Source organism: Patella vulgata, chromosome 6, assembly GCF_932274485.2.
Source record: "Patella vulgata chromosome 6, xgPatVulg1.2, whole genome shotgun sequence".
Taxonomy (NCBI): Eukaryota; Metazoa; Mollusca; class Gastropoda; family Patellidae; genus Patella; species Patella vulgata.
Window position 1 is genome coordinate 65276758 of NC_065884.2, and position 10865 is coordinate 65287622.

Below are 10865 nucleotides of genomic sequence, written 5' to 3' on the forward strand. Positions count from 1 at the left end.
ACAGGCAGAGGAAGAAATGGTCATGTCTTTGCACTAAAATTTGTATGAGGTTGACCACCAAAATTTTGAGATACACAAACTTGAAGAAGCATACTAAAAACATGTAACTAGTTGCCGTACATATCACCGTAGCCAAGCTCATAACCCCGTTATCCATCCGCCTCAAAATCATGAATATTTACCAAAAACCTGGCAGAAAATGTTAATTCAAACCCTCTTTGTCCATTCTAGAGCAAAAAATCAACAAAAATGGGCATGCAAAAGGGCAGAAAAGAGAGAGAGGGAGAATTGCTATAAATAGACGAACTACAATTCGTAATGGTGGTCTGCCTCTATATAATTCCAGACCACATCAAAATACAATTTAAACATCTTAAATTATCACTTCAACGAAAAGAACAAAAGGAAGATTTTCCGTCCATGTTACAAAGTCATTTTAAAGACTCAATGAAATAAAAGAAATGAAATGGGGTTTTACTTCCTACATTATTAGTAGTATTATTATAAAGGCTATAGTAACCTTGCCTCTGTGTAAAGGATTGAGAATAAAAAATGATCCGCTTGACTAACCAAGAGTATGAGGTACAATTAGATCTAGTTTAAGACATATTCATGCATTGAACGTGTATAGGCCTGTATAGTTCAAACCAAGGTGATGAGTTGAATAATAAGTTAAGGTTTCCGTCATACTAGAAGGTGGATAAAGATTATATCATACAGTATATCATCTATTTATTTACACCTGTTCAGTTGTAAGTATCTTATATTTATTCTGTAGTTAGGACAGCTAGTACGAAAAGCCATGACCTCGTGTACACGTGTTTTTTGTATCATCCAAACTATACAGTACTGGGACTCTAGGTGTTAAATTTTGGATGTTTGGGTTTGTACAGTAAAAATGGGGTTATACGCCCTACTCGGCGTACTAAGAAGATATACAACAAGTTCCTTTGGCGAGATTCCTTACCGCTCCGGCGTGACCCGGTTAGCTGAAAGTACTTGTTTTTGTTCTACACTCATATTATTCAACATATTATTTCGCATGTCCATTTTATTTGTTATGGATGATACTGCTTTATATATGATGAGGGCATCAGAATGAGTGACAATAATTTAGACATAGCTTAGCAGGGATCACGTGTCTAAGTGGGTGAGACGCTGGCTCGCTAGCCTGGAGGTCGGGTGTTCGATCCCTGCATTGGCCGAGAAAGTTCATCCAGATTTTCCGGCGTGGTTTCCCCTTGTCAGTGATGCAGGACGGAGGGCCTGACAAGGACGGCTGTCTAGTCCTTCGGATGAGACGAAAAACCGAGGTCCCGTGTGTATATTGGAATGCATATAAAAGATCCCCTGGCAGTTGGAATTCGATATAAGAGTAGGCGATAGTGCCGCTGCCCGGGCAAAATTTCCCTCATAGCACACTGTATGGCGTATTCCCGTTTTCTTCATTAGCCCAGTATAGGAGCAGAACAGTAGGACGTTAAACTCCATTTCATTTCATTTTCGTAGCCGTGATACATTTAGGTTACAATGTATGGCGGTATATTAGATTTAAAATTCAAACGTGATATCGACAACAATTTAGACATAGCTCCAGTAGCCGTGATACATTTAGGTTACAATGTATGGTGGTATATTAGATTTAAAATTCAAACGTGATATCGACAACAATTTAGACATAGCTCCAGTAGCCGTGATACATTTAGGTTACAATGTATGACGGTATATTAGATTTAAAATTCAAACGTGATATCGACAATAATTTAGACATAGCTTAGCAGCCGTGATACATTTAGGCTACAATGTATGGCGGCACAGTAGATTTAAAATTCAAACGTGCTATCGTCTAATTTCTAACTTCTATTCATGTAATTTCCAAATTCTATTCATGTAATTTCTAATTTTAAATTAAGACAATGTATAATCCAACTTCTTTATTTGTTTAGTGTAAATTTTAATTCTGTTTCATCTTCTTACTATTATTAAGACGAAAACTGTCTACTTCATTGTCGCTTTACATGTTTTAAAAGTATGAACGTCAAACAAATTAAGAATTTTGATACTTCTACCTCACAACCATCTATTATGTATGACATTGCTTGGTGTCGCCACCATGTGCTCAATTTGGCGATTGAACACCTGATCGGGACCATCCATTATGTTGATACAAACTACTCGCTCTTCGTTTGTGGATGGTGCCAATATCAAAATAATATCTAATCAGTGAGGCTTTAAAATTTCAACCAATGTCTAATCAGTGATACTTTTACATCCCAGCCAATATCAAATAAGTGAGGCTTTCACATCCCAACCAGTATCTAATCAGTGGCACTGTAACATTAATAATAATAATAATAATAATAATATGAACATTTGTATAGCGTCAATTCCAGTATCTAATCAGTGGTACTGTAACATTAATAATAATAATAATAATAATAATATGAACATTTGTATAGCGTCAATTCCACACTTAAAGTATGCTCTATGCGCTTTCTACACACAATTTTAAATTAGATATAGCGTTGAAATAGGTATGTTTTAAATCTGGATTTGAAACACTCAATAGAAGGAGCACTTTTGATGAACACTGGAAGATCGTTCCATTTTGATGGAGCAAGAAAACTAAAAGCTCTTGCCCTAAATGTTTTCATTCTCCACCTTGGGATCACCAACTGGGAAGGCTTGTAACTTTGAATTAGTTCAGTTAAATAAGATGGTGCTAGGTTATTAACAAATTGATAGGTCAGCGATAGAATCTTGAAATCAATCCTTTCCTGTATTCTCAGCCAGTGTAAAGAATTTAATATTGGTGATACATGAGAAGTTTGTGGGGAACGAGATACTATCCGGGCGGCAGTGTTTTGTATCTTTTGTAACTTCTTGATAGACTCCTTAGATATACCACCAAGAAGACTATTGCAATAGACCAAACGGGATAGGATTAAGGAGCGGACAAGTGTACTTGTTGCTTCGGGTGTTAGATAATCTCTAATCCGACTGATATTTTTTAGGTGAAAGTAACATTTCCTGGTAAGATCATTGATGTGACTGTTCATACTTAAGTTAGAATCTTTGAGGACACCTAAATTTCTGACAGACGGGGAGAGAGTAATTTCAGATTCTTCGACTACTAAGTGGTTAAAGTTAAGTTTGTTCACACGAGTCTGTGGTCCAATGACTATCGCTTCGGTCTTGTCACCGTTTAGTTTCAGGATATTTTGTGTCATCCATGCTTTGATGTCTTGGATACAATATTCCATATTGGAAATATCACGCTGCTGAGCTAACAGGTCTAACGTTTTCATCAGTTGCGTGTCATCTGCATAGAGGTGGTGGTTTACATCAGTGTGTGTGTTGATAAGACTCCCTAACTCTGACGTGTACAATGTGAACAGAATTGGACCAAGCACGCTTCCCTGGGGAACACCACATGGTAACAAAACCTCCTTTGAGAATGAATCGCGAACCGAAATAAACTGTCTGCGACCTGTAAGGTACGAGACGAACCACAATAGCACACAGCCATCCAATCCAAAAGATGTCTGGAGGCGGTCTAGGAGTAGTGTCAAATGCGGCTGAAAGGTCGAGGAGAACCAACAGTCCAAGATTGCCATCATCCACCATCAGATTTATATCTTTAAAAGAGTCAGGAACAATACCAGATTGGAGGCTAGAATTGATTACTTTAGTTATCGCAGGAAGAAGGGTATCAGTACATTGCAATAAAATCTTTGTAGGAAAAGGATCCAACAAGCACCAGGTTGGTTTAGATTCCATCAAGAGTTTTAGCATCTCGGCCTCTGAGAATGGTTTGAAATGATCCAATTTTCTACCTGAGAAATATCTATCCTGCCCAGTTCCTTTCGAAGTTGTGGAGGTACCGATGTCCTTTCTAATTTTGAAAATCTTATTCGAGAAGAATTCACTGAATTCATTTGCTAGACCAGCATCGTCAATATCCTTTATTTGTTGAAGAACGACATCGGAAGATTTTCCCAATAAAGTAGATAAAGTTGTGTACAAAGCTTTTGGGTCTTTAGATTTTGATAATATACTATTCAAAAAAAGTAGGGGATATTTGATTTTGGGGGCATAATACTAAAATATGCAAATGACTACGAAAAAAGTCACTATAGAACCTAACAGAAGAAACATTTCAGTTACATGTGACGCCCAAACGCACCAATAGCTACCGCATGGAATGCAGGTGATGCTTGGGATCATCATGGGGGTCCAACCCAAGATTTGCACGACTCTGACTTTGAATGTTACAGTCATTGTGGCATTGAATTCCAGGGTGGAAACATCAGTTTAATTGTTTTAGTGACCAGAAAACAAATTTTGATATGCGTCGGCTTACCCAAAATGAAAGGTTACGTGCCCTTGGCATGCTACAGATCGGCACAACACAGGCGGTTGTGGCGCGGACGATGAATGTTTCTCAGTCTGTCATAAGCAGGCTATGGTCCAGATACCGTCATACACAATCTGTACAGGACAGACCACGCTCAGGTCGACCAAGGGCGACAACTCAAGCCCAGGATCGATTTATCCGTACCTTGGCCTTGAGAAATCGTGTCATCACAGCAAATCAGATCAGCGCTCGTCTTCAAACAGACACTGGTGTGAGAGTGAGTGGCCAGACGATTCGGAATCGACTGCATAGGGATCACCTTCGCGCCCGACGTCCTCGCGTGATCCCTTGTTTGAAAGATCATCACATTCAGGCAAGACGTCGTTGGTGTAGGGATCGTCAACACTGGGATAATCGACGCTGGAGCAATGTGATGTTTTCAGATGAGTCAAGGTTCACTGTTGATTTTTTTGGACAGACGTAGGAGGGTGTGGCGTCGTCGAAACGAGCGCTTCCAAGACGTTAACGTCATCAGACATGATCGATTTGGGGGTGGTTCTGTTATGGTGTGGGGAGGCATCACTGTTGCTGGAAGAACGGCTTTACATGTTGTTGCAGGGCGTACGACGTCATGGCCGCCGTTTCATCTTCCAGGATGACAACGCAAGATGTCACAGGGCCAGGATCGTTACAGGTTACCTCCAACAACAGTACATCACCACATTACCTTGGCCAGCACTGAGTCCCGACCTCTCCCCCATCGAGCATGTCTGGGACATGCTTGGACAGAGGTTACGTCAACGTCAACAACGTCCTGCCAATGTCCAAGAACTTGCTGCTGCGTTGCAACAGGAATGGGACAATCTGGACCAAAATGACCTTAGACGTCTCATTAGGAGTATGCCACGTCGGATCAATGCTTGTTTGGCAAACAGAGGAGGATTTACCCGTTACTGACTTGGTTGTGATGCTGTGGTAACTTTGCTGTTTGACCCCGGGTATCATTTTACCCTTATAATGGTCAGTCTGTGCCTTACTTAGTCTAACGATCATTTGGAATAAATCGATGAATGTGAACTTCATTTCATTTTGTCATTTGTTTCTTCGTCAGTTTCATAACTTTAATAACACTTAAAAATCAAATATCCCCTACTTTTTTTGAATAGTATATCTCGTTGTTGTAATACATTTGTCTGGTATTTCGAAGAAGATTATTCACATTGTTACGTTCACTCACATAAATTTGTCGATAAACTTCTAAATGCCCCGACTTTCTCCACTTACGTTCTGCTGATCGCCTGCGGGCCTTTGCATCACGAAGTTTGTCGCAATACCAGGGTGAATTAGGCTTCTTCCTAAGCAGTTTGACACTTTGTGGTGCATGTTTATTCAACAAATCTTCGAGCGTTGCATTAAATAGTTGAACCAACTCCTCAACATCTTCAGGCGGATTTGAACAGAGTTTTGATGAATCGAGGTCATCGTGTAAGTCAGATAATATAATTTTCCTAAATTGGCGATATTTCACCTTTGATTTAGATGGTAATGGTTTCTTAAAATCTAATTTAAAGTTCACATAGAAATGATCAGAAACTTGTCTGTCTTCTACTGAGATGTCATAAGCCGCAATTTCTGTGGTTCTTATTATAATATAATCTAGGGTGTGGCCCGACTTTTGAGTTGGTTCAGATACATGCTGCCTAAAACCATGAGATTGTAGAAGGCTAGAGACTTTAAACTATAACACATACTTATGGAAGAACAATTACTGATTTATTTGGGCGACGTTTCGAAGGGTATTCTCTCAACGTTTTCGCCCAAATAAATCAGTAATTGTTCTTCCATAAGTATGTGTTATAGTTTATTGCTCTATCCAGTTACTAAATGCCTCTAAAAGATCGCTAGAGACTTTCTTCACAAAGGCTTTGTAACATCATCGAAGTGTATATTAAGATCACCAAGAAGAACCAGTTGTCCATTTTTTAGATTAATCGATAAGCAAAATGCTGCAAATTCCTCTAAGAATAGTGATTCTAATAGTCCATTTTTCTTGGAAGGGGGTGGTCTGTAACAGCAAACACACCGTACAGATTTTGATTCCTTTGTGATTAGAAGTTCTAGATGCTCGAAGGATTGATATGTTGTTTTGGAGTTTAATAATTGAAGATGTAGATCTTTACTGTAAATGACTGCAATACCTCCGCCGATTTTACCTGTTTGACGTGGGAGCTGTTTGAACGTGTATCCAGGAGGGGTCATCTCCTAGATGACAACTTCGTCCCCTTTTTCCCTTAGCCATGTTTCTGTGATAAATAATATATCAATGTTATCATCAATAAGTGTGTCTGCAATTTCAAGTGATTTATTTCTTACTGACCTCGCATTCCACTATTGTAAAATCGGGTGTTTATCTGACACTTAGATCAGGTCTAAGCCCCACGGCTTCACCCCTCTATTGACCTAACCTGTGATGGCCAAGTAAGGCTTGATGGGTCAAGGGGTGATTCCCCAGTACAGTAAAGTATATTTTCACCACTATATTTATAGATAAAAGGTTACTTATCAACCGATCTCTTAATATCTTTTACACCACAACACAAACTCTTATTACACTTCTAGTCAAACACAGGTTTCCAACTCAGCATAGAGGGCAGAGAACTTGCTATTCAGAGTGAGAGAGCATGCGCATATGAATGTGGCCTTCTATAACTTCTAAAATCACATGCATCGGACCAGCCCACTATTAAAACTGTCCCAGTCCATTATAGACACAAGGGAGACTGGGCAATTTTACTACACCACAATATTTCTTACTGACCTCGCATTCCAAAATCTAGCAGACAAGTCATTTGAGTTTGTATTTAAATTGGTGTCAAACTGTGTAAATTTTGGTTTCAGGTGGATTTGAATGAGATTTGATTTCTCAACACACCTCTGTTGAACTGCATTAACTGGAGATCTACTGAAAATATTACTAATCACTTGTATTGGCTTTTGTTTTCTTCTCCCACTGCGTTTACCCCTTCTTGTTGAAGTGTGAACACTTATTAGTAAGTCGTTTATTTTCTTAAATACTGTTGGATTAAGTTTGAGTTTAAAATGCGAATTGTAATCAAAAAGTTGTTCTCTTGAGTATGTTAAACACATAATCCTATTGATTGATAGTAAGCTAAAAGCTGGCTCACATAAACATTCTGATAACAGTTCACCAAATAGACACAAAAGAAGTAAAATAAACCATTGAATATGCATAATCTATCCATATATTTCGACAATTTTGAGTCCAAAAGAATCCTCAACACATTGTGTTATGTATCACAAATTTCCCTAATGATTAATCCAAGGATAATCCAGAAAATTAGGTTCTAGTGAAGAGCAGATTTATTGCTGCCTGTCAGGCGCACTCACTCCATCCAACCAATACCGAATCAGTGATGCTTTTACATCCCAACCAATATCTAATCTTAAAGTAGCCAAGTCTCTAACTCAATATCATCCAAAGTCTTCGACACTGAAAACACGAATTATTTGTCAATTTAAATGAACATTGATGTTGTGATCTTACCGGGAAAAGATGGGCTTATGATATCAAATAATTAAGACAAAATAATCATTTTACCAGTGGTACACGAATCGTGTACCATAATGAGTTTCAGCGCCATTTGTAACAAGGGACTCGAAGAAAGAAGCTAAACATATTCCACAAGGCATGTCAAAGGGTGGCCCCATATTCTTATCTGGACAGCATGCGCAATAAATACGATCGGTGTAGAATGGACTAACCAGACGTTAGAGATTGCCATTCGATTGAGACTTCTGGCGTACTTCGCCGAACATAACTGATTTGAAATTAGAGTAAAACGGAAACGATTGAATGCAAATCGGTTTATATACATTCGGAGGGTTGGATGGCCGAATGGTTAGCACGTGCGCGCTGTATTATAAAGTCTGTCATTGAGTCAACTGGCGGGGTTTCGATTCACCGGTTGTACGTGACAAGGAGTAGGGTCGCCTGTCCAGCCTCGTGGGTTTTCTCCGGGTCCTCTGGTTTCCTCCCACTGCTAAAGACCCCTACGCGCAAGCGAATTATTGAAATAAAATTGAACCATATGTTAGTCCCGAAATGACCTATTTGGTGTCGAGTGGACATTAAACCCCATTTCTCCCTCTCTCTTTATATACATTCATATTACTTTATTATATGCGTTGCGACCCATTTGTGTCAATTTCTAGGTCCCAAATATTAGCGATTTAGCTCCTTCAAAGATGCATTATGTAAAATTTAGATAATAGTTCTAAAAAAGATAATGTAAAATGAATAATTTGAAAATTTCATTCAAATTACTCTATTGCGAGTGAAGATATTAGCCTTTGGAGGTTTGACAAGACGTGTTCAATAATTTCAACCACCGTACTGGTGGATCGAAGCTAAGTCTCGGTCCTCCATATTTGATTAAATCAAAGTATCACTGAACCAGTCTAATCTATTTAATATCGGAAAAATCCGATGCCATCGAGAGTTCATTAATAATTTAGATAACATTTCAGGCCTAAAGAAAGACGTGCAATATGCAAATTTAGCTCTTTCATAATGTATGTTTAATATATCTTTCTACTTACAGTTTCCTGTGTTGTATTGTGTAGTATGTTTATCCCAAGGCTTAAGAAGAAACATAGATTAATAGCTCCGGCCATTGGTTTTATTTGTTGTTTTATTTTGATTTTGAGACTTTATTACGTGCAGTATGCCATCGACGTTTTCCAACACTCTCTTGACGACACTCGAACCCACAGCTATAAATACCTTATCAATGAATCGGAGATTTGTAAACCTTTTCCAGAAAAAATATTTCTATTAATAGCAGTTCCTTCAAAAACGTCTGGGTTTGAAGAAAGAAGGGTTATAAGAAAGACCTGGGGGTCGTTAGCTGTGAATAATACAGAAATACGTTTGGTTTTTATGCTGGGATATCGTTCAGAGATAAACCATCATGATTTAAAGATTGAAAGTGAAAACTACCACGATATTATTCAAGAGGATTTTTACGATAGTTACCGCAATCTCAGTATTAAATCGGAAGCCATTCTTCGTTTCGCCAGCACATTTTGTCAGGGTGTAAAATATGTACTAAAGGTTGATGTGGATGTCTTTATAAACCTACCGGCCTTGATCGAAGATTTACGTAAACATGACAGGAGAAATATGATTATGGGATATCGCCATTCGTTCGCGAAGCCTGTTCGAAACCCAAAGTTAAAGTGGTACACGGACGGGATTGCTTATCCATTAGCGCATTATCCAAATTATGCATCTGGACGGGCCTACGTTATATCCGGAGATATAACAAGCAAATTACTCAGTGTTGCTTTACAGACAAAATACAATTCTGTAGAAGATGTTTTTATTAATGGTATAGTAAGGGAGCGTGCTGCAGTTAAATTGGTTCATCGCCGAGACTTCGGTTACAGCGACCCATCTGTGGATATTTGTTGGTTTGAAAATCAAATTGCTGGACAACCCTATACAAAAGAACAAATGATAGAAATATGGTCAGAAAAGGTTCAAAACAAACACTGTACATGGCTCTTAAGACTGTATTATATGTTATATGATCTCTTTGTCCGTGATTAGGTCTATCTTTTAATAGTTTGTTTAGCTCTGATTGTGACCGAGCGGAATCTCTCACCCGTATTCCAGCACCCATCCTCGGTTACCCAGTGTACTCATTCCGTTCTACTCCACTATACCCTGGGTTAATCCATAGGGTTTCCACGATTTCAAATTATCTGCCCTGGCCTAGAATGTAGCTACAATCTACGAAACAATCAGAAAACAGTTTATAAACCAATCGTTTCGCCTCCGTTTTTATATGGGTAGATAACCATATTCATGTCCATTTACTGAATGATTTATTTATATTTAATTATCAAAATCTGTAGTATGTTTCGCTGATTTCAAATATGTATAACATATATATGTTTGATTTTGTTATTATTATTACTATTCGTTCTTTGTCTGAAATGTTTCATTCTGTTATGTTTATTATTATTGAACTTATACTTATACTGCGATATCACCTCGGTTTGTCTACGATATCACCTTAGGTGGAAGTGGACGTAAAACTCCAGAAACGAACGAACGAATATCACCTCGGTGGAAGCGGACGTAATATACAACTAACAAACAACATTCACAATAACTTGTCTACCATATCACGTGGACATAAAATTCCGGGAACGAATGAACGATTCTAAATAAAACTAATGACCCTACATTATTATATGAACGCCTGGTCTTCATTAACATAATATATAATTAGTTATAAAACACAAATTTATATGGAAAGCAATCACTGGGTTTATTTCACACTACGTTTCAACAAGTTCCTCTTGTCGTTCTCAAGTAAGTAATGACAGTGTAATGGCAAGAAATCAAATTATATACAACAAGGTAACAAAAAACAATAACTAATATGAAACCATCAAAGGGCTAAAAAAAGTACAATAA

At 38.2% G+C, this 10865-nt stretch overlaps 1 protein-coding gene across 2 annotated transcripts; it reads left to right on the forward strand.

The window, feature by feature from the left end:
- The first annotated feature begins 630 nt into the window (after positions 1–630).
- Positions 631–10379, forward strand: LOC126823342 (beta-1,3-galactosyltransferase 2). Of its 2 annotated transcripts, none has more exons than XM_050552134.2 (2): positions 631–752; positions 8980–10379. In XM_050552134.2, exon 2 carries the CDS (start codon positions 9003–9005, stop codon positions 9987–9989), a length of 987 nt encoding a protein of 328 aa, XP_050408091.1. In that variant the 5' UTR covers positions 631–752; positions 8980–9002; the 3' UTR covers positions 9990–10379. The 2 variants fall into 2 exon arrangements, with proteins under 2 accessions (XP_050408091.1, XP_050408092.1); XM_050552135.1 differs by lacking the exon at positions 631–752 and adding an exon at positions 7268–7407.
- The last annotated feature ends 486 nt before the right edge of the window (positions 10380–10865 follow it).